At 39.1% G+C, this 24,712-nt stretch overlaps 1 protein-coding gene across 3 annotated transcripts; it reads right to left on the reverse strand.

Annotated features, from left to right (window-relative positions):
* Positions 1–29: 29 nt before the first annotated feature.
* tmem63ba (transmembrane protein 63Ba) lies at positions 30–24,634 on the reverse strand. Of its 3 annotated transcripts, none has more exons than XM_085297237.1 (24): positions 24,294–24,634; positions 17,756–17,967; positions 17,398–17,477; positions 11,280–11,342; positions 10,456–10,546; positions 10,313–10,350; positions 10,074–10,216; positions 9,462–9,513; positions 9,244–9,352; positions 9,082–9,152; positions 8,538–8,615; positions 8,338–8,458; positions 7,796–7,929; positions 7,553–7,690; positions 6,917–7,070; positions 6,636–6,742; positions 6,430–6,516; positions 6,276–6,341; positions 5,916–6,078; positions 5,426–5,531; positions 5,065–5,232; positions 4,837–4,952; positions 4,647–4,718; positions 30–3,656 (listed from the first exon to the last, which is right to left on the reverse strand). In XM_085297237.1, exons 2-24 carry the CDS (start codon positions 17,945–17,947, stop codon positions 3,477–3,479), a joined length of 2,529 nt encoding a protein of 842 aa, XP_085153363.1. In that variant the 5' UTR covers positions 17,948–17,967; positions 24,294–24,634; the 3' UTR covers positions 30–3,476. The 3 variants fall into 3 exon arrangements, with proteins under 3 accessions (XP_085153363.1, XP_085153364.1, XP_085153366.1); XM_085297238.1 differs by lacking the exon at positions 11,280–11,342 and adding an exon at positions 11,654–11,698 and having other exon boundaries at positions 24,294–24,633; XM_085297240.1 differs by lacking the exon at positions 11,280–11,342 and having other exon boundaries at positions 24,294–24,633.
* Between the last annotated feature and the right edge of the window lie 78 nt (positions 24,635–24,712).

Raw genomic sequence — 24,712 nt, forward strand, 5'->3', positions numbered from 1 at the left:
TGCCAAAATAAATTAAATTACACACAAATTAAAGAATTAAATTTCATTTATTCATTGAAATTGGAAATAATTCTTATAAATGAAATGAACAGATGTTTAATTATTTAAATATTTATTCATTTTCAATTTAAATTAATTCACTACACATTTAATTAATATGTTATTTTCTGTATTGGCCTGCCATACAGTTCAAAAATGAGAAACAGATTGAGACAGAAAGGTGCTTTAGTTTGAGTGTTTCAGAAATGGCTGAATAACCATCTCTGGGGTTTACAGAAAATGGTCAGAAAACAAGAAGTGAGCAGCAGTTCTCTAAATGAAAATGTTTTGTTGATGTCTGAGCTCAAAAGGAGAATGACCAGGCTGCTTCGAGCTGACAGGAAAGCAGTAGCAGCTAAAATAACCACACGTTACAGCAAGCACAAGACCAAAGTGGGCGTCACTTCTGTCGGCTAAGAACAGGAAACTGAGGCTACAGTTTGCACAGACTCACCAAAATTGGACAATAAAAGGAGGAAAAAAAAAAAGTTGCCCGCTGGCGAGTCTTGATTTCTGCTGAAACATTTGGATGGTAGAGTTAGAATTTGGCATAAACAACGTGAATGCATGGACCCATCCAGTCTCATATCAAAGGCTCAGAGGTGGTGGTGGTGTATTTTTTTGGGCACACTCTGGTACCAACTAATCCATTTAAACAGCACTATCACGTCAACACGGACCAAAACCTTTGAGTAATGTTTCCAGCACCTTGCCGAATCTGTGCTACGAAGAATTAAAGCAATTCTGAAGGCAAAAGGGGGTCCAACCCAGTACCAGTGAGGTATAACTAATGAAGCTGCTGCTAATTGACCAAATAAACCTGCAACAGCAAAACCCCGATTGTATAGAACTGAACACAAATTCAGCTTTCATGTGCAACTGAATAAAATAAAATTATAATATCAGAAAGATATTACTTTAAATTCCTCTACCACTGGACGATTGAACAGAAACTCTTATCATCAACTAAGCTGATTAAACACATTTATTGTTGAATGAACTCAGGGGAAGTACAGAATATGTCTGTACAGACAGACCAATGGAAAGAATGATAAACGAGTAAGTCGAATGTTGAGATATGCCATTGTTACTCTCAATATCTAGAATGATCTAAACCTAAAAAAGGCAAAGCACAAACAGAACAAACAAAACATTGTGACTGTGCACTTTTTGAGATGCAGAGACAAACAAGCCCACAACCTCCGTTAGAGACCTGCTGTTTAAAAAAAAATTACAACCCCATTATTTGCATTAAGTTTATACAGATCTTACAAAGATAGTACAAAAGAAAAATCCATCATTACAGAAATCACTGAAACCATGAGACTAACAAACGTAGATCTATAAGCAAATTAAATACAAGAGCACTGGGCTGGACAGCAGTAAGGTTGAATACAGTATAAAACATCTGGCTTAGTGAGAGAACCGTCCCATTAAAGTTGCTTAAATACAGAACCACTCGTATCCTACCTTTATCTCACCAAATACGATATATTTAACTACATCCAGTGCTTAGTGGAGACATGGAAATGTTAGTTGAACTGAGATTAGAGTTACTGGAAAAGATGTGTTACCTGTGCTGACACATTCAGACAGTTCAAGCCAGCTCAGAGGTATATTTAAAAAACAAACAAACAAAAACCAAACGAAATCACCTAATCGTGATGCAAAGAGCACAGGAATCAGCGGTGTCATACAATTGTCTTGTTAGTACCATGATGATGAACCTATACGTGGTACAAATACACCAAGATGTGCCCTTCTCCATCAGTCATACAAGTGGAAGATCAGTTAGCGCACATTTATTTTGTCTATGGTTCCAAAAGCTGGTACAAAACGTGTTTTAATATGATCCCATATCATTAAGTCAACAGACAGCAGTTGTGCTTTGCCTTTTATCATAAATGTTCTTCATTTTTTTAATATTTCATAGGGTAGCTCGTAGTGTTGCAATGTTGTTAAAGTATTCTGATTAGAGTTGCTGCGTTTCTTGATCAAATGTGGTCTTTTAGAGCATGTCTATATGCTCACAGACACTTCTGGGTCAAACTCGATTCCTTCACAATCCCCTCTTTCCTATTAAAGACAAGTACGACACAAAAAAAAAAAAATCTGTAACTGTTATAATTAAATCTTGCCCATTATTTAGTGTTATCGAAGAAAAAAAAAAAAAAAAAAAAAGAACAGTCTACACCCCTAATCTCTCCTCATTGACTACAGAAACTTAAAATAAGCTATCGGCATGATAAAGTGTCTACATAAACATTGACATTAAAGAGGGCCTGACAGGACAAAAGAAGAAAAATGGCAGCCACCTGAACTAAATCTTAATTTCAAGCAACTTACAGGAAAACGTAAACAAAAAGGAAACGAGAACAACGCGTACAGAAGCACAGTCAGCATCATCTAAAACTGACCCGGGGAAGGGGGAACCAAAAAGGCCTTTCTCTCCTTCCTCATAGCTAGACCTTCCACAGGCTCTCAGCTCTGGTCCTTCTGCAGCAACCGTGCAAAGGTTTCCCCCCTTTTTATTTGGAGGCAGCATTAGTAGCAGCATTCCAACTGCAGTCCCAACAAAAGGTTCAGACCCAGAAACTAAGATCATTATCAGTGTAGTGTGCTGAGACATGAATTATCTTCTTCCACAGCTTAAAGGGTGTGTAAAGCATGACAGCGTTAAAAACTCCATGCCTACCAATAAATACATGTCGAAAAAAAGGCTATTTTACAAATCCAGAGATTTTTTTTTTAATAGCTGTACAGTGTCAAAGCTTCCTGGAGTGTTAAGTAGCATTTTTTTCCCCAGTTTTTCAAGGCTTCTATGGAACTGGAAGAATCATGTGAGACCATCTCATCTGGACTGATAGCACTATCTGGCATAAAGGCTGCTCCCATCATCTCATGCGCTCATCTCTCCTAATCTTCTTATTTTCTGAAAACATCTAGTGCAGTTAGCAATTATGGGAGAAATCTCTCCACGTTTTTGAAGCTGCATGCCATACTGCAGTACCTTAGTGAAAGTGGAGCGTACTGGTCCTGTCATTCGGGTGCAATACCAAGGTAACTCCCCTTACAAGACAAGGCAATGATTTCCTTATGCATTAATGTCTTCTTTCCATTGGTCCAGAGAAAGCGACTGGGGTGTGCCTCAGTTGCGTCAGGAGCACGAAGATGTTGCTACCCTTTCGATGCCAGAGTAGATTCCTTCTCCAGTAGGTACACATAGGATGCGGCCTGGCGAGGCCCAGTAAAGGAAATGTGAGAGTCTTTGTGCGACAGTCCGTTTAATTCTTAGTAGACAGGGCAGGGTGCTTATGTTAGTGGAAGGTCCCCCAAGGAGGATGAGATGTTTCGGAGAACCGTTGGTTCAGTTCCTCATTTAATTCACTCATTCAGTGGGCTCCTAAAGTGACTTGGCTTTCTATTCCCAGGTGCAATCATTGCCGCACTTCATTATCAATTAGGCTGTCCTCACCAGACTGAAAGGCTTCATTTAAGCCATTGTCAACACTGATTATTTCCTCGTCTTGTGAGGACCCCTGGCCGTCGTCCTCACCGCTGCCAGAACCAGTCTCATCTGAATTTGGCTCTTGTAGTACCTCAGCAATGTACATTTGCTGTAGGGGACAGTCAGAAATAAAAGAGTATTACAGTTTGGTACTCATCTTTATGTTTCTCTACAAGGTTTTTTGTTTTTTTAAGGCTTGGTTCTACAGGTTCTACCATATGTGTGTGTTTTTCCTAATTTATCCTTAACTGAAATGTATTGTTAAACAAGAAGCATGCTGATTATACTCCCTTTGTCTCTTCCGTTTAACCTTGTCAGGGTTGTGGGCGGGGCTGGAGCCCATCCCAGCTACTATAGGGTGAGAGGCAGGGTACACCCTGGACAGGATGTCAGTCTGTCGCAGGGCTAACACAGACAACTATTGGCAATTTAGTGTTTCCAATGAACCCATCTCCACTAACTGCATGTCTTTGGACTGTGGGAAGAAGCCAGAGTACCCAGAGAGAACCCACGCAAACAAAAAAAGACCCTTGCCTGATGGTGGAATTGAACTCAGGGCCTTCTTGCTGTGAGGCAACAGTGCTAACCACCATGCTAACACGCTGGCCTACTGATTAACTGTACCCCACTAACTGCATGTCTTTGGACATGCAGGGGACAACGGGAGTATATCTCTTTGGCAATCGTGGTCTTGGATAGGTAGGTTTCTTAACAGATTCTGTTTGATGCATGCATCTTGTCTTCATATATGGATGTGTTTTGCCATCATTAAAAATACTAGCACCTGCCACTGCCACCCTTCAGCCTCCTAACAGATATAGCTACAGTATCAATTTCAAAATCAAGCAAGTTAGATAATTTTGGTTGTACAGCCTGCTGTAGTGAAGTTCTTCACAATCTCACCCCATCCATAATTCATCTGTAAACTAACATTGCTCCACATGCACTGAAAAAGCACAATTGTGCATTAAAACTATATGTTACCCATCTTTGTCCTTTGTTTTTGACTTCAGCTACTAAAGGCTTTGGCAGAGCATCCTGCTTTTTAACAGGATGCTCTGAGGTTCATGTTGACATTGATAAACCACTGAATACATACCGCTGCCTTGTTGGCAGCAGAAGGACACGCTGAGTCTCCATTTTCCGATCCGTCCACAGCCTCTGTTTCAATCTGACAGAGAAAACACACATTGAAAGTAGTTGAGCATGAGACTAGAGTAAAACACTAGAATGGCTAATCAGCATGATTCTAAACAGCAATACGCTATAAAAAGTGACCATCTACCAACCTTGTAGTTGTGAGCGCTGAAATATTTAAAATACCCAAAGATGACGTGACAGAGGCAAATGATGATTGTGATGATCAAAACCACAAATGTAAACATGGATGTTGCGGCTGAAAACCCTGGAGGAAAGAACCGGGAGAGACATTTATTGCACTGGGATCTGTCTTTCATAAATAACACCAGGCATGTGTTAAGGACCAGAGTGGCCTCTAGGTGGAGTCGTCTTCCTACCCGAGCGAACAGTGGAGAAGAAGAGAAGCCAAAACAGGCAGAGGATAGGAGCAGCCACCACTTGGTTTACAGCTCCAGAATGGATCTTCTTGTCCAATTTAGATGGCAGATATGCATAATACATGTTGTATCTGTCTGCTAGGTGTTTTAGCAGCATGTACATCAGCCCTGCACAGGGAACAGAGGCAAGCCAATCAGTAAAGCTAATCCAATTAGGCCTGCCGATAAGCCACTGTATAAAGAACTGAATCACTGCATGCTGTCTGTCCTCTACATGTTTATCCTGCTGTAATTTAATCAGCAAACCATGTTAAAGTGAAACAGGAGCAAGCTAGCGGGGCTATTAAACAGCAGAACTCACCGAAAGGGACTATGATTGGGCAGGTTATGCTGTAGGTCATAACCACAGTGAAGACACACATCATCCAGGCATAAGCTGCCCCAAACTGGAACTCATAAGCCTGGTGCTATAAAGAGACAACAAGCCAACTTAAAACAAACATTTTAACTACCAAATGTGGCTTTTTTTTTTTTTTCTTTGAGTAATAATCGACAGTTGTTATAAAAAGGTTGGATTACATAGTTTTCACCATTGTATTTCAGCACACAGTACAAACATAAAAGTGGCAGTGAAACAACCGCAATCACACCAGGCGATTTAAAATATTACTCAAACATTTGATCCAATATGAAAATTGTCAGAGAAAATTTTTCTAACTAGTCAAGTATCTCATGTCAGCAATACTCCAAAAGCCCAAGACATTTATGTAAATATCTTTTCACATTAAGAGCACTGCACATAGTGCATCTACCCTTCTGTGCCCTTATTCCCATCATATGGTCTCACTAACCCTTTTGACATTCTTTCTGTCAGCTGCAGAGCGAGCCAGACAGAGGCGGATCATGTACATCAGTAAACCAGGAATCCTCAGCAAGTCCATGGCATTACCGATGAATGCAGATGCTATGACATAGTTTACAAAGAAGGCTCCATTGTCAGGAAGGAAAACACACCTAAAAAGCAAAGAAAAAAGAAGCAATCATCAAAAATACTAAAATGAGCTTTGAAAATTATTGCAGGATTCAGTTTCATTACAGATTAATTCAAGATGTTTTTGGTATTGCTAAAGGACTGATATAAATATTAAATACATTCAAATCACATACTGCTCTATATATAATAGCATAGCACTGTGCCGTACACTACTCACTCAAATCTTATTTTAGCTTCCTGCAAGAAACTTTTGTCAAAAAGCCACCGGAAGAAAACATCCAAACTGCAAAGAAACAGGAAATGAAATTAATTATCTGAAATATTTCAGATGCTTGTACTGCTGGGCAGCGCAAAATAAAAACATACTTTACCTGGTGAGTCCAAGAGAGGGCAACAACAGGACCATAAAGATCAAGAAAGTGTAGCATTTATGCATCGTAGTCCTGTTTTCTCCTGACCTATACAACCAAATAAAAAGGTGAACACATTAATTTATGCAATACACCAAATCACTTTAAACTTAAAATAAAGACTACATAACTCAAATACTGTTGACCGCAGAGAATTTAAACCGTACCGGGTCCAGTGCCTTTCGAAGAAGGCAGAGTAGTAGACGACAGTAGGAAGTAAGGCAGAGAAAGACCACAGGAGGAGGGTGGGGAAGAACTGGGTGATGATTGGATTCTGAGGAACAGATCAGACAGACGAGGATATGTTTATGTAACTAAACAGGTGAATTCATGTGCTTCTGTATTAGGATGCAGACTTGTTATGCCTTGAACTCAAATGCTAAGAGAAAAACATGAATATGCTTATAACTTAAAATTTAATCAAGCATTCAAATTTTGGGACGCTCACATTTAAGTACTCCACTGGTTTGGTAACATTGAACTTGTCCATGGTAGAGATGATAATGGCAGGAGTGGTGAGAAAGAAGAGGAGGATGAAGAGGATACTGTTGATTAACAAGCAGCGGAGCCACCACTTCAATCCTCCCAGTGACAGATGATCCCTGTGGGATAAAGGTTATACAGCGGTTAGACTGACACAGTCTGATGACCTGCAGTTACGGACACAGCTGGCTGGTAAACTGATACTGCAGCTTAAAAAACAATAGCTCATCTGGAGTGAGGTAGTATTTTTTTTGAAAAATGGACTCATTACATCCCAAGCAGCCCTACTGTGGTTTTGCTGTGTGGGGGTGTTGTGTAGATCTCACCCCACTAAGCAAGCCACAGTTGCTTAGTAGCAGATGTGCCTTGGCTGATTTTCTTAGAGTAGAACGGCTGATAAAATAAAACCTCAGTTTTAGTTCCCTTCCACCCACCCTGTCTTTGTGACTTCTATTTCACCCAGAAACCTTATTATTACTTCCCCACATCCCGTCGCCTTATATGGGTAAGTAATGGTACTGAATCAAATTAATCAGTTAAGAGCGTTATGAATAAACAGTTACGAACAGCAGCAGCACTTGTTACTTAAATGTGTTCTTACCAGTAAACATTTTGTGGATCAGGGGCATAGGCGACGGTCCATTTTTGTGTATGCAGTTTGCCGCTGAATATAGAGCTTCTGGGCTCACGACGGCACTGACAGCCATGACACTTGCAGGCATTGAAGTCCTTTAAAATTCTGGGAACAGAGATCGTTGGGTAATGAGCCAAAGAGCTTGTCAGTTCAAAAACAATGCAGCAGACACATATACATTTATTTTCCCATGAGGGTAAGCGTACGTACATTGCAGCTGTGCCTTCATCCTCGAAGGTGACAAAAGCCATTCCTAAAGGTTTCGAGTTGATCTTCTCCCTCTCCTTCCTGCATTGTTCTTTTAAGCTTGCCTCCAAACGGGTATAGAAGCTCACTGCCTCTTCCTATGAAAGACAAAAAAAAAAAAAAAAGTGATGATATTTTTTAATGGTTTACTGGGATACACTGGGATTACTGTGTGAATGGGTGGATGACTGAATGTGTCAAGCGCTTTGGGGTCCTTAGGGACTAGTAAAGCGCTATACAAATACAGGCCATTTACCATTTACCAATGTGAAACTGTTGCATTTAACCAGTAAAAGCCATTTAGTGTGTTAAGGGGTTACACAGTCCCATAGCTTCATGAAGGAGCAGTGGAAAAACCATGAACTTTTAACCTGATCAAAAAGATTCAGTTCATACCCATACCTATTCAACTGATCTCACTACAGAGTCCACACTTCATACATTATGTTTCGACATAAGCTACACCAGTATTAGAATGCACTGTTTTAAGGTAAAGTTATACTCACCTGTTCACACCCTTTAACGATACAACAGCACAGGTGTCCACAGGGCTTTGGGTTGACCATGGTAATCTTCCCCTGTGTCTTCAGGTCAATAAAGAATTTCTTACTGCGTTCTGTCTTTTTCCTGAAATTAACGCATCAGCAATTAGGATTACTGAAGATCTTCAAACACGCAAACACATATTTGGTTAAAACATTGTTACCTTTCAGTGCTAAGATACATCAAATTGGCTACATCGTAACAGAGACGAGTTTCCAGTACACGACAATTATATGCCTTCCTGTGAACCAAGGGCAGAGAAGGAGACAAAATGAGTCCATTTTAAAGTACAACGATTCATAACACATTCCTTATATCAGCACAGGGACTTTTCCAATATTACAATAGCATCTGCAAGTCAAAATACCGGGGACACATATACAATTGCAGTTAATACTGTTTGGTCAGGTAGGATCTGAGCCAAACCACCCCAATCTCAATCTTAAACCACTGTGGCACGTGTCTTACTTAATTCTGCTCATCTGCCTTCTATTACGGAGAATTACACATACAGTCCTGCCATTGTCTGATCCTAACCTTAAAAGCCATGACGATGCAACTCTTAACAGAAAAAGGAATGGTTCTCATCTAACTTAATAGAGTTACTGCAAAGCAGCCATGACACCAAAGTACTGTACCATTTATATACACAGATAAAGTCTCATTATAGTTAAAATTAACCGTGGAGCTGGGGGCAAAATCCTTACTCAAAGTGCTGGTTTATCTCCTTTTCTTCTGCATATTTGGAGATCCCATTTATGAATAAAGTGCGTTTAACCTACATGGAGATGAAAAAAAAAGCGACAATCACTAACACCACACAGACTGACGTGTATCCAAACATGGTTTTCTGAAACCGTGCCACCCACCAGGTCATCCTCCTTGTATTGCATTTTGGATGTGTGCCGTCTCATGCTGTACACCGTGAGTAACAAGTAAAGAAATGCAAAGATGGTGTGCAGCCACAGTAGTGCGTTACTTGAAAAACAGAATGTAAAAAGGATTTGATTAGTGGCACAAAGGGAAGACCCAATTAACTTCTTTAATAGCATTTTATGCTGTATAAAAGGGACGCTCCGTTACTCACTCTGCTCCGAGATTTCCTATAGTGGTTCGCCCAAAACTATAGGCATTGTTTTCTGTGGAAAGAAAAAGCGAAGCAAGAGAATCACTTGATTGAAAAGCAACCTCTGCACAGAACACAGCAAGGAAATGTGGAAAGTGGTTTTAATTGGGAGAAAAGTAAAAGGATCATTTTTTTTGTAGGAAAAAGAATCGTTTGACTACTGACCTTCCAAAAATCTAAAAAGTGCTTATACCCTAGTAACCAATTACCTGTTAGTTTAGCAAATGACTATCCTCGCACAAGTGAAAGAACATAACTGGTAACACACAACATTGGTCTGCAGTAACATATAACACCAACAACTGCATTGGTTCTGTGCATTATAGGTTTTCTAAAACAGTCACAGAACTGCGCAGATCTATGCAGCAGAGAAGGTTGTCAAAAGGTCAACCCCGCCCCCCAACAAAAAAAAAACCCCAACAAGAACCCCAAATCAGAATAAAGATAAAATACCAAAAACCAAAGGAAAAGAAATAAAATAAACAAAAGCAGCAAACTGGTCAAACATTTAGAGAAAAACTATCGTAAATATTTAAAATAAAATGTAGCCTCTTAAATGTTACTCTTATTCACCTAGCAGATTTCCAGAAAAGTTCACTGGCAAGATGATGCCAACAGAGAGCACGCCCACCACTACTAACAAGCCAATGATGTGGCGCTGAAAGGACAAGTAATACACTGCATCGTCACCGCACTTTTCCCTTATCTCGTCTTCCCTTTAGAAAGAAAACAGGGGACACCTTGATCATTATTCAGAACAAAGAAAATTGCAACCTTTTATATAAAATAGACTTTAAAACAGGCTGACTCACTTGATCCGGAATATAGAAGTTAACCAATCGCAGAACCCCTAAAGAAGAACAGCACATATTTCACAATGTTGTACCAGTTTTCCTGTTTTATTATTGTTACTATTATTATCATCAAGATTATGCAGCAGCAATAGCACACTTACTGTGTCTCTATGATCAAAATCCACCGAGCTAGAGACTGATGTGAGGCGCTCATAGCGTTCATGCATGTCAGATGTAGTAGGAGAAACCATGCTATATGAAAAAGACACAACACACAGCATTTGCATGACATTACACAACTACCCAACATCACCATATACCATACAAGGATATTAGCTCTAGCTTTCAGGACAAAGGATAAACCTTCAGTATGGCAAAGGTAATGACACAAAGCAAACACGCTGTGAAATGATCTGAAGAGATTGACCCAAGGTAATGCTGTGTGTGGTTCACAGCAGATTTAAGGTGGTAAACCAGTAAACCTCAGAAACAATCTCTGCAGCCACATCTCATGCAGTGTTAGGAGCTAAGCGCTACAGGTTATTTGCACCGTTGCTGTCAGAATAAATGGTGCAATAAAAATGACACGGCAGAAACCATTCACAGAGGAAGAAACAGAAACAAAGCAACAATCCAGAGACAGACTTGGGGAGTTCTTCCAGCAGAGCCATAGGTTGTCCTTGCTAAATCTATTTACTTTATACGAATTTAATGCATGCCCCTGAGAGGAAATGGCAATTGATTTTACATATATCATTATGAAGAGAACTCAGACTCTGCTGGAATTATTATTTTACTTAGAGTTCAATACTACTGTAAAAGATGACGTCACCCGGGATTCTAAGAAATCTGATGGAATGAGTAAGGAGCCTGACGCTGGAAAAATCAGTCCTCTTGCACATGCCAGGTCTAGTACACAGGTTACACTGTAGGTGCTCCATGTTAGGGCCTGTCTATGAATAACCACAGATCAGGGAAGTATTACCTTTCCCCGCAAGCATCCTGTGTGTCTTGCTCATGCGGTGTGCTCACACAGAAGAAGCCCGTGCTTCATAAAGAGGTCAATACACAGATTAGCAGACAAAGATCCGATTAGGACAGTGAGAGAGGACAGGGACACCCAACGGCAAAAGCATGAGAGCGACAAAGAGAGGAGAATGAGTCGGAGCCTGGTGCTAGGAAATGCCTGAAGAAGGAAAATGCCAAACCATCAAGAGTTTTAAAAAAAAAAAAAAAAAAGAAAGAGGAAAAACACGAAGAAACCAGTGTACCCTGAGCAGAGAGTAATTATGAGTAAGACGGTCTACAGAATGTCAAAAGGAAAGAAGAAAAACTCAATGATAATGAGAGATAACATACAATTCCTGTTCTTCCAGACGACTGTAAAATGTATCCCTTTTTCTTCTATAATAAAAAAGAAAAAAAAAAGTAAATCAAAGCCATTCAGTTTAGTTAAGAGGAAATCACTCTGTTGGGGGAAAAAACAAGGGAACTGGTTTAGAGAAAATCTGGGTAGGCATATTACACCACAAACATACCAATGAAGGTTTCTGTTCACACTAGGATACATTATCCAGCCATACACACGTGTTCAGGACCTGGGCCCTGTTTCAGGAAGCCGGTTTAGAAAACTCAGAGTGAAAAACGATACTCAGGGTTGAGTAACCCCGAACTGTCCAACTCGGAATATTCGGTTTCAGAAAGGCTGATAACAAGTAGTTCAATCAACGCGGAGTTGCTTTAACCCCAAGTTAAACGCGCGCACGAGGATACATAAAGCCCTGATTAGTGGAGCACAGATTAAGCGAGTCACCATGGAGACGGAGGGAAAGAAGGCGCGGTCAATGTATTTTACAGCGCTTGAGGCCGAAATTCTGATGGCAGCATATGCCGATAACATGCAAATTTTGCGGAAAAAAAGTAACACAGCCTCAGCTGCAAAAGAAAGGGAGCATGCATGGCAAAACATAGCCGACAGAGTCAATGCGTGAGTGTTAATTTAAACATTGATCTAGGGATTTCCACCCATTTAACACGTTATTTTATCATATGTTATTTTATTTGTTATTTTATACATTTTATTTTGTGATGTGATGTGAGCGCAGGTGCAACCCAACAGGCCCCAAACGTTCCTGGCAGCAAGTAAAAATGAAATATAAAAATATAGTCCAAACAGGTGAGGTGTAATTGTATTATGAGCCATAGTGCTTGGTCTGTTTGTCCGATGTAAATCAATTGCAGTTAGAGGCTACATTAATTTTCTTTCTGTAAGCACTTATTGAAATTATCTGAGCACATTACAATTACATATTTGCTTACTCTGTATGCTCAAATGTGACCCGTTATAGCCAACAGAAAAAAAGCGGAGGCCCGAAAAACAGGTGGAGGTCCTCCACCACCACCACTCACAGAGGCTGAGGAGTTGGCTTCCATATTTGTGATAATGTAGGCAGCATCACATATGATCTTCACAGTGCAGAGAACACAAATTAGCATCCATTACTATAATGAAATAATTTGTTAGTTTGAAATGCTACAGGGAACTATGTACCTGTACATTAATGCTGTGGAAAGACTTCCTGTTCACATAGTCTCCTTCATTTACTGAAGGAGCAATGATTGGAATGTGAGTGCCATCTATACAGCCAATCACGCCTGGGAACCGTGAAAATAAATGTAAAATTTAAGTAGTAGTTCAAGTATCACCACATCATGAATTAAGTTTTGTTCATCCTGATACCTGCAATTTTGTGGAATCCCTCGTTGATAAATCTTGTGGGTCTATGACCGGGGAACACCACAAACGAGTACAGGAGACGTTTCAGTGCAACTGTAACATTCCTGACTGCCCGACAGACGGTAGCCTTGGAAACGTGCTCAGCGTCACCAATATTATACAGAAAGCTCCCGTTTGCAAAAAACCGAAGTGCGATACAAATAATATGTAATGAACTGAGAGCATGTCCGCGATGTGTCACATGAGCAATATTAGGCCTGAGGATGTTATTCAAATAACTTATAGATTGTGCTGAAAAACTGTAACGTTCACACAGAAAATCATCAGGAAATGATAAAATGTCCGAATGCGCTCTAATCACTCTCCGGAGAGCTCTGCGGAGAATTTGGGCTTCAACATCTACGGGCTCTTCAAGGAAGGGGCACGCCATGTCTGACACTTCCTACAGTCAGGTTTCTGACAAAGAGGCGGAGAAAGTCAGGGTTAGTTGAAGTAAACCTGCTAGGGGGCAGGTTAGCTTCACGGAGTGTCGTCATAGTAACTCACTCAGAATTAATCTAAACTCGCTTTGTGAAACCGAAAACCCAGAGTTTTCGTTAACTCAGGGTATACTTACTCAGAGTTTGCACTAAACCGGCTTCCTGAAATAGGGCCCTGGGATGTAGTAACCACTTTGTTTTTGCAGCTGTAACAAAACATTCATCATATGTAATCCCCGTTTTTGATTGTCCAACTTTCCTGGAGAGGTAACAGCCTCTTTTCAAAACATGAAAAAAAGACAATGATCTGAAGTCAGCACAGTGTCGTGGGACAACAAACTACATTTCCTGTCTGTTACAAAAGTGTTCCATGCTGCCACCCCCCTCCCATCCTCCCACCATGCTGCAACCTCATCCTCTGCTCACATGCAGCTGCAAAAATAGTCTAGCTGCAACATCACACAAACACAGCAGGGGGGACATGGGTAATGGAGCACTGTGTCATGTAGTTCCCAGAGTTCACAGTCAAAGAGGTCTGAATTCAGTCTCTTAATCCGATCCATTTAATTTTATGGTGTAGCCCTAAAATCATTCTTTGTTAATAGGCATCTATTTGGCTGCTTCCAAAACTTTTCTAGTTAAGCATCCTAATTTATCTGGCAATAATACATCATCATACAATAGCATGAACTACAGTCTTCCGGGCTTAGATGTGGACATTAATGTTGATGAACTAGGGGTACATAAAGTACCAATAGTTTAATTATTTTTTGCTTCTTTGTCAATTTCAGGCTTTTTCCTTATAATGTCAAAGTGGATAAACTATGTATTGAAGTACAAACCATCACATGGCAGACTGAAAGGGTGCTTTTCAAGGAAAAAGTGCTGAAACTGACTTCCTGTCTGGGCTAAAATCTTCACGATGTCTGCTTCTGTCAGAGGAATTAGCCTCCTCTTCGGGGTCAAAAAACATCCAAAAGGAAACGATGGCAGGACTTAAATTACGACCCTTGTAGGGCTAAATGATATAATTAATATTTTTACAAACAAATCAATTCTCTGTTTTCAGGCCTAATCTATTAGGTTATTTTATTATGATTAAAATTAGTTTAAAAAAAAAAAAAAAAAAAAAAAAAGCTTGAAAACTAGTTTGAAAAGTTGTAAAATGTAAAAATCAAATCAGCAATCCTGCGGAGCAGGTGTGTCAAACATAAGATCCAGGTGCTAGAATTGACACGGCCCAATGGAAGGCTGGAAATGTGAAAGATGGCAAAAGGTTTTGGACTTTTATCTCCATTTTCAAAGGTTTTGCAGCTTTTCCTATTGATAGAGACCTCCCTTTATTCACGATAAACCAAAGGGATTAAGATACACAATTATGTGACAATAAAGTTTCTGTCTATATAAATCTTTTTTAAACAGACATGCTGTTGAAATTTTACTATTTTTTCCTTATAGAACCACATTTCATGAATTGAATGTGTAGTTAAATATCTTTACACTGATAGAGTGAGCCAGACACAGTATTACACTCGGAGCTGGGCCAAATGTCTAAAGGTAAATAAACCGCAGATAAAGAAAGCTGGATACACAGCAGAGTCAAATCTCTTGCAAATTATCCAGTTAATCCGTGCCCACAAACACACATAGTCATGATTTCACCATTTAAAAAAAGGCAACATTACAATCTAACTGTGTACACGGATAACCAAAGTCTGGCAAAGTCCTAAGCTGCTCACACCTACGCTAACAAACAAGCCTTGCATGAAACTTTGGTCCAAACCCCAGCAGAAAAATCAGGCTTGCTGTTTGCCATTTGTAAAGTTACACCTAATTTAGTATAAATATTTGGTGCATAAAATATAGCATAACCATACCAGTATAAAAAATTTTGTAGTTAAATAAGTGTAACACAATGAGTAGGTTAATAATTTAAAAATCTGTAGTTTAGAGAACGTGGTAACAACTCAAAGTTCAACCCTGTGAACAATGTTTTCAGTCTGTTTTATCCACCAAAAGGTAATGAATATGTTTTTCAGCTCTGAAAAACATGAATGTGAATACATGAATGTTTTCCATTATCAACTACATTAAATACTAGGGGTGCAACGATACACAAAATTCACGGTTCGGTTCGGTTCGATACTTTGGTGTCACGGTTCGATATTTTTTCGATACAAAAAAAATGTTCATGCATTTTTAATTTGTCATTTATTAAAATTATAAATATATATTTTAACTCAAAAGTACAGTTTTTAAATTTAACCCTAACCCTTGTGTGTGTTTTTTATTTTGACAGCGAATGCGCACCTGCGGACCACTTATGTGCAGCCCTGGTTATTTAGCTCATCATATTGCAGCCACAGAAATTCTTTTGTCCATGAAACCATAAAGCTGCACTTTCTTTTTGCCTTATAGTCTGATTTGTCATAACTTCTCCGTTTTGTGGTAAGCTTTTCTTTGGCTGTCACTTCTTCGCCCTGACCTGTCTTATTTGGCTCAGCAGAACTGAAATGCTTTTACACATGCACTCACATAAGCTCAGCGATTCTCTGCGCGATCAACCTCTCACATGTTTAAGCTGCGGGAGATTTCACTTGTCATGTTTGCATAGTAAGCTAACGATTAATAAGACCATGTCAGAGGAATTGGTGCACAAATTATCATCACTCACAGATCAGTGCTGTCGCTCTCTATACACAGTTCGCACGATTGCAAAGTGAAAGCAAAAAAACAAGCGCAAATTCAAACGCGACTTCAATATGTCACATATTGACAGTGGCTCACCGATGCCAATGACATAATTACCCAGCTACATTTCTGAAAGAATGCAAAAGCATTGACATATATTTTTCCTTCCTACAATAGCCCGACAGGCAGGGCAGAGATAGCCCCGGGACGTCGGGCTAGCGATATTGCGAGCCCTGTATCTGATTGAGGAATCACTCATCTTTGGAAAAGAGAGTTTATTACAGAGAAATGTCTCTTTCCAAAATAAAAGCTATACTATCCGCTTCTTCTGGGCTATATTCTCAGCAGCATAAGGAGAATCATGCTGTCTAAATGACTCGGCTAAAGTTAGTAGCATGCTTGTTGTTTTTGTCTTTGCACTAGGATGATGTCGGCGTAAATGTGCAGTCATATTCGTTGTGTTCCCACTAGTGCTTTCAGGTTAATCTCGTTGAAATAACCTTAACGCCACAACACGGCAAATCTCCGTTAACGAGCTACCGCCGATCGCTCCGTGCATGGGGCTAGACGGCCAACACGTTCACGAGCTAACTGCGCTAACACACTAGTTCCCACCCATGTAATTGAGCATTGCATGGCACATCCAACATACTGTTTTACTTTAGTCCATGACTCGCTTACCTTCAGGGTCATACTCACATGAAAACCAAAATAATTCCAAACGCCAGATCTGAATGAGGTTCAATTTGCCTGTTGCAAGGAGAGCTTAACTTCTGTCTTGCTAGCTTGCCCTGCGCTCTTCCTTCTGACTATGCTGTCTGTGTTGAGCGCTCAGTGGATCTGCGCTGGACAGTGCAGCCTAGGCGGAGTAGTCGAACACAGATTCACTGAGCGCTCAACACAGACAGCATCGTCAGAAGGAAAATTGATAAAATAAATTACAAATGTTGTATTGTTCGATACATATGCGTACCGAACCGAAAGCACTGTATCGAACGGTTCAATATCAATACGAATATCGTTGCACCCCTATTAAATACATATTTTTAGAAGACCATCGTAATACCTGGTTACGTCATCCAGAGATATGAATAACCATTACCAATCATGTTAATCCATTAAATGTACGATAAAATGAGGTTAACAGCTTTGTTGCTAGACTGGTCCAGTCTAGCAGACCAGTGTGTTCTTATTACCTTTCGGCATCAGTCACTAGAGCGAGGCGCCCATAGTCCCATGCCACTTTTCTCAAGATAGAGAACACAAACAGCAGACCCTAAAAGCACAAGAGAAAGAGCAGGTCAACACCTTCAGTACCTTTATTTACATTACAGGGACCTACTGAACTAAAGTTGCATAAGTGCTTCGGGCTATTTATAGTTTAAAAACACTTTCCTGGAACTATTTTTATTTCAGTTCTTAGAATTGTAATGACAACACAATACACAATATTAAAGAGCCCACATGTGATGATGAGGATAGCATTATGCCTTACGTAAAAAGGTGCTCATAAATAGTAATGTTATGGTCCATATGAGTGACAGAAGTACTCACCAAGAAGCACATAAAGTCAAGGGCAAGGACAGTAGGCACCCCACCAAAGGGCAAACCCTGGAGTACAGTACTCCTAATTCGAGCAGAGTAACACATTTCCGTAGATTTATTGCGGGATGGTGCCGGCGATGTTCCAATGCAGTTCACTGTCACCCCCCAGAAGGTTAGTATTAAAATCAGTACCTTGTACATCACTGCAGCATGACAAGAACCTGTAAAAAGAAAGATTAATTTTAATTTATTTATTTTTTACACAACTACATACACTGAAATCATCGGTCACGCCGTCCGTCTATGTCAGCTACTTTCAGAAGACGACATCAGTGTCTGCATACCCAGTAAATGATCAGAAATGGAAGGGGGACAACCAGAAAGGCCCTGTCACACAAGATAATGTCATTTTATTTCCCATTTTAATGACCAGCTGGTGTTTCCGTCATGTCAATAATCACATGTTGGAGAGGCAACTTCTGACCGCACAACAACTGAAATCCTGCTTTTAAAACATAGTACACTTTCTGTTCCCTCTTTACAGACACTTTTGGTGTTAATGACACATATTTAACTTTGTACTGAATTCATGGGAAACAACTGTGGTAAGCACAAATTATACTCTGCGCATCTTGGCAGTCAGCTAGCAGACATTTCCTTTTCATTCCAGCAACAGTAAAGAGACCAACACTGTAATCGCACGAGAGAATTGTTTCTAGACAACATCAAAGTCAGCGTTTACGTCATTAACATGAGTCCAGTCAGGCTTAAAAGATCTGGCCTACTGGGATAAGCCTACCAGTAGCAAAATTTCTCTAATCCATTTCAGAAGGAAACAAACAGCTGACTTAAAAATCTATTTAAAGGATAATGATGAAAAGATACTGACATGTTTAAAAGTCTGAGCGTTATAATGAATTATGGGAGAAGTATTTCAAATCCCAAAAAGGATTTTACTACAAACATTTCAAAGTGAGTTTAAGTTTAGCTTAATTTTCCTCTCTAGCACACAGAAAAATGATGGATTACTTCAGACTACTTAAGGTAAATATTTGCTGACCCAGAAAAAGGATAACATTTGTCTGGAAATAAAAGTAAATTACTACTACTGTATCAAATATTAGGGCCATCCTAATAAAACACTAGCCATCCATTCAGTGCTTTTACCCTCTGAGACTTTAACATATAGAAGCTCTGGACCCACCATGCTACAGAGTCGTCATATAAATGTAAAAGTATTACAGCATTCTGGCTGGCAGGGAGGACACAAAACATCATTTTAAAACCTAATTAAACAGGGCAACACATTTAGAAGACTGGTTATTTCACACATACTAACCAAAAAGCTGTTCTGAGAAGAGCTGGAGAGGGCGTTTTCATAGTTGGACTGCTATACTTGTGCCCTTCTACCCACTATTATCAGCAGCAACCACAATGCTGCTCATCTGCCATAACACTAAGTCATTTATCCGCTCCCTGGAATGCTGTGACTTCACTCAAGAGGGACGTAGCCGGAGCTGAACAATACGCCGATAGAGACCACAGAGTTCAACTGGACCGGTCTCAACCCAATGAGGACACAACGCACATGCCCACGGTACATTCAGCAACACTGAACCACTGCAAAAGCAGACACCAGCAACTTAAGTATATCAAGAAGAACATACTGTAAGACCTGATGCACACATTATATTATATATTATTTGTGATAGTAAGCCTAACAAATCAAGTATTAATTGGATTCTAGAGTGATGTCATCCACCATAATATACAAATCCCACAACTGTATAGATTTACACATCTGACAGTTTAACCAATTACCGAATGTATTTTGTTATGTAATGTAGTTTAAAATAATCTGAACTCATCCAGTTGTGGGTTGAATCAAATATTGTTGGAAAATGCAAAAAGTTGACAGTTTTTAAAAAAAGCTTTGAAGTAGAAAGTTGTTGTTTTTTAACAATACAGTAAAACTGCAATAAAGAATTTTCTTTTTATGCTTATTTTTGATTATACTATACTAAAAAGGTATTTTGGGGTTAAAAAAAAAAATGTTTTAATGGTGTTACTAGGGGTTCACGCCTGCCTGCCTCCCCCCCCACACACACACACAATATTTTGGTCGCTACCGTCATCTTGTCTCCTTAAACCTGCTTTCTTACCCAATTATCTGCATTCACATCACACTGAGGTGTCTGTAAACATAACTTCCCTTCCATTTAGTATTTCTTGTTAAAAATGCATTGACTACACACTGGAATTTCATTGCATTACGTTTCTTATCAAGCAAAAAAAGACTGATGATTACGCCGATATACATATTTGAAGTGCATTTCTACATTGCCTCTAGAGACGTCAAAAGTAAAAAGAAATATTAACTTATCGACAAATGATCATCAAACATCAAGCATTTTATGTGTATTAATTGCTTTTAAATGGATTTTAATGTCTGAACGCATTGTAACAGATTTTTGGCTATAACAGTTGTGATTGATATGGAGAAAGGATGTGGCGCTCACATGTATTCCATGAGGTCATCGTCTTAATCTTTATTTTCCACCTTCCCTTTACTGTAAACAGTGTGTAACATTAGCTAACACCAGCTTAGGAATAGAGTCTGTGTACATCGACCAGCAGCTTCTTCACATTAGCACAGTGAAACTTGTGGTTGAAAGTTCAAAGGATCAGTAGCATCAGTAATAAAGTGCTTGTGTTCTGTAGAGAACATACAGTGTGTACATTTCTTACAATGATAATGCAAGGTTACTTTTTATTTCATGAAATCCAAAAAACCCCAAACAAAAACAAAACTATAACTGGCGCAATTGTTTCAAACCCAACATGTTACTTAGTAACCCAAGCCATTTTACAATCTGCATTAGGAATGTGCACTTACTCATCCTTGCAAATCACTTCAAGTCATAACCTAGCCCATCTATTCTGTTTAGGATCTATGCTCAGATATCCCATGAAGTGAAGTTCAAATATTGGGCACTGTGAGGGCCCAGTTTATGTTTGATGGTTCATGGGTGAACTACTAATACATTTTAGAGTGCAGCCTTCCTTTTAATGTCAGTATCTTCCCTAATGACACAGTATTTTCATCTGCAAAAACAGAAAATTTCCATCCCTATGATTAACAAGTACAGTACTGCTTCCTATTCTCTCTAAATATACCTTTGGCAACTGTGGCCAAAGGGCAGCATTTTAACTTATCTGTATAGAGCACTCTTTCCAGACCATCCTGTGTTGTTTACAGACATATGCGGTTTTTTTGCTCTGCCTCACAGGGATATTTTGTTTGACAGCTCTACTGCAGACATTTCCTTCAAATTTGTTACTCATATGAATGATTCAAAGAAAACAGAAGCCTAAAATTGCCTTTTTAGACCAAAACTTGCAACACCAATCAATAATAAGAGTTCCGTTTTTCCTGCATGGAGTCATTTTTGGCACAATTTGTTAGACCCAAAGCAAATCAGCTCCATTGTAATAATGTTTTAACCAGTTTTATTAATATAATGTATAGATTTCAGTCAAATAAGCAAACAATGTGTTACCACTACATGGTCCTTCCAAGCCAAACATTTAACATTGATATAATTTAAGCAGAAGACATTGACTGAAAGAATGACAGATAAATAAACTATAATGAAGATGATATACAACCTCAAACTTAATCCAAAACCTGGAGGTTTGTTTAATTTTTGTTAGTAAAAAAAACTAAAAACGAATTATACTTGGAATACACAATAAGGAACTTTAATTTGCAATATTTCCTTAACCAATAAACCAATGAAATTTTCATCAAGGGCTGATTTTTCTTGCTTTTGGATTGCAACTAACATCAAATCCAAAGAGCATTTGAATTACTTAAAATTTGAACAGCGCCATCACTGTGTGATCATAGCATGACTCAGCGTTGCATAAATATTGTACAACCTTTCCACCTGACGCTAGTTGTCATGGTACCATCAGTCTGGCTTGCTTCCTCCAACTACAAATATGAGGAGGGTGAATGTAATGGGAGGATAGTCAAAGCTTTTCCATCTGAAGCTCGATGAAAATTCACTCTAGACCATTTGTCGCAGCTTAAAAGAAAGAAAAAAATTCTTTGTTTCAATTTCTCAGATACTATAGCCATTTAATTAGTCAGCAATAATCACAGGAAAATCTCTACTGCAACAAATGAAATGAAAACAGACAAACAGACTTCCTAATTCAATTTGATGCCTTAATACAGACACATACGCACACCCTTTTTTTTTTTTTAAAGGCCACATTCATCTTAATGCACAATGTTGCAAAACTCTCATATTTTACATGTATAATTAGCAACAGCACACATATTTATGCCATTACCGCATGCAAGTCATTTCTTCTTTAACCATCCTAAGTCAAATATTTGAACAGGCTTTTTTTTCCCTACCTGTGCTTTAAAACACTGGGTTAGGTCGCAGATTTGCAGCTGTCAAGTAACACTGGCTTACTTTGCCAGCTAAATATAGTGAAATATAACACATGGTGGACACACATGAGGCGCTTGCAGGAAGCTGAACTGGTTTTGGTCAACTCACAATAAGTTGCTATGACATGTGACTTGAAAAAACAAAAACTGTTATTTCATTTGTATTTTTTTACGAGTGTTGGTTCAAAGCAGTCACCTTGTAAATTATTTCCTGGCGCTCATAACAGCAGCACTCAATGTATACAACCAGTGAACAAGTACTTCTTATGCATGTCATTCCAACTGACTTTCTGCCATCAGCTTTCAAACACTGCGTGATAAACTTATCAGCAATGTGAAACTGGAAAAACAAAGAATCCGTGCACACCCTGTAAGAAAACTGCCAAGGGAACCTGGCAGAGACAGCATTTCCACAACTGCTCATTTATTCAAACTCTACTTTTGAATCCACTGATACTTTTTCCTCTTTGTGATCAAAAAACCTCCTTTACATTTTAATGAATTTGTGCTCTGCATTAAGACAATTATCAGACTTCACAAGAGCTTTCCAATAACGTTGATGGCTGATAATGCAGAATTGCATCTATTTGAATTGTTAGCCAGTAAATCATTGACAAACACACAAAGGCTCAGCTTTGATTATCACAGATTTTGACAATGTCAGGCTGATTTCATAATGTCTTCAAGCATTAAGTTACAGTGAAAATGCATAAATTCAATAACAAAGATAATTTGCTATCCTAATAAAACTAGACAACAAATTGCAGCTGATGCTATATTATAGAAGACTACTACACAGTACAACCGAGCCTTAAGAGTTACATAAATCCAATGAAATGCATTATGCCTGTAAAAGTAATCCAGCTACTGTAATTTAATTCCAATTTAAATAAAAATGAAAGGAGGCACATGTTCCAATCTACTGAATTCACTGATAGGACAGAAAATCTGTTTTTAAAGTTGTAGTGGTTGTAATGAGGTTTAATGCAAAGGGAAGGTTATCCATTTCAGTGTCATTATTAATTCAAGACTGGGCAGCTGGATGAAATTTAAGGCATCCATTTGCATTCAGACTGAAAGGTGCTTTTACGTATATTTTTCATATTTATGGAAGCAAGGCCTGGCCAAAGAAAGGCTTGTATTTCACAAAGCAGTTAAAATAAGGCATTTAAGAAGGAGAAGAAAAATGGAAGGGCCCTTTGTTTTGCAGCTTATATGAAAACGGTATCAGTGGCAACATGTCAGAGGTATACTTTTTCAAAGGTTTTCCCCATTTATGCTTATTCATGCTATTGCACCACATTATGAGCAAACAATACGCCTGGTAGCAGCCTGTGCTTTCCCTGTATAGGCTACGCACAAGTATAGCATTTAGTTTTATATCCAAGCTACCACCAGCCATCAGTTCGTGAAGAAGCCAAAGTCAGAAGAGCCAGTAGATTTTAGCTTTTTACTATGATGCAAATCCCAAGACAAAGCGATTAAAACCACCTTGATGGACATCCGAGTAATGTTCGGAATTATTGATCTTCTATTGATTAGCTAAACCCTTGTCAAACTACTGCCTTTGAACACGCAGCTTAATGTCACGACTGCAAATTAAAGCTTCATTGTCCAACGCCTCCAAGCACAAGCAGTCTCTGCGTAGCCATGAAATTATAAGGAACTCCAAATATTCTTAAAAGCTTTTATGACGAACACTCTGGCATGTCTCCATTGATCCACCAGATCGTGGAAAAAAAGAAAAAAAGATCATTAAGAAACTGGCTTGGTCTTGGGCGTGTAGTGCGAGAAGGGCAACTGAAATAAAACCAACCTTAAAGCACATTTTTTAACAAAATAATAACTATCAACGAGGTTAATTTTTGTTTCATAACTTCCATGAACTGTGTAAACAACCAGCTCTCAATACAGCTGAGGCTAGTTAGCCTGACGCTAATAGTAACTGCATGTTTACCCTCTTATTGTTTGACAGGAGCTTACGATGGGCTTTCGATACTGTAAACGACAAAGTAATATTTTTATTTTTTATTTCTGCGAACTGCTGGTATAAGTTTACTGATAAGAAAATCAACTTACCTTGATATGCTACGCAGAAGGGACAGAAACTTTAACAAATTGCTAAGGTGAGCTAGCAATCAATTCAGCTAACGTAGCCCCGTAACGTAGCAAATAACAGGTGGAGAGTGTCCAGCATTTAAAGACCGTCGACTGATTTCGACCCAGTGACTGTGTGCCCACCAACAGCCAGCTGGAAGTAGTTTGTCGAAGTGTCAGTACTAAGACAAAAGTTACTATCACCGTCTGTGAGCCGGTTAAACAACTATCGCTAACCCAACCAGTTACACTGGAGGCAGCCCGGGTTGGAGCGTGTCTTATGCAGAAGTAGATCACATAGGCATAGTCTCCATAAGGGAGCGCTTCACCGTGTAGCTTCTATTCTGTTTTATTTCTACAATTCCGCTGGCGCCTCTCTATGACGTAAATCAAATGACAAA

Source organism: Mchenga conophoros, linkage group LG13 (genome assembly GCF_057382185.1).
Source record: "Mchenga conophoros isolate Kocher_MC1m ecotype Shallow Benthic linkage group LG13, M_conophoros_male_GT1.1, whole genome shotgun sequence".
NCBI lineage: Eukaryota > Metazoa > Chordata > Actinopteri > Cichliformes > Cichlidae > Mchenga > Mchenga conophoros.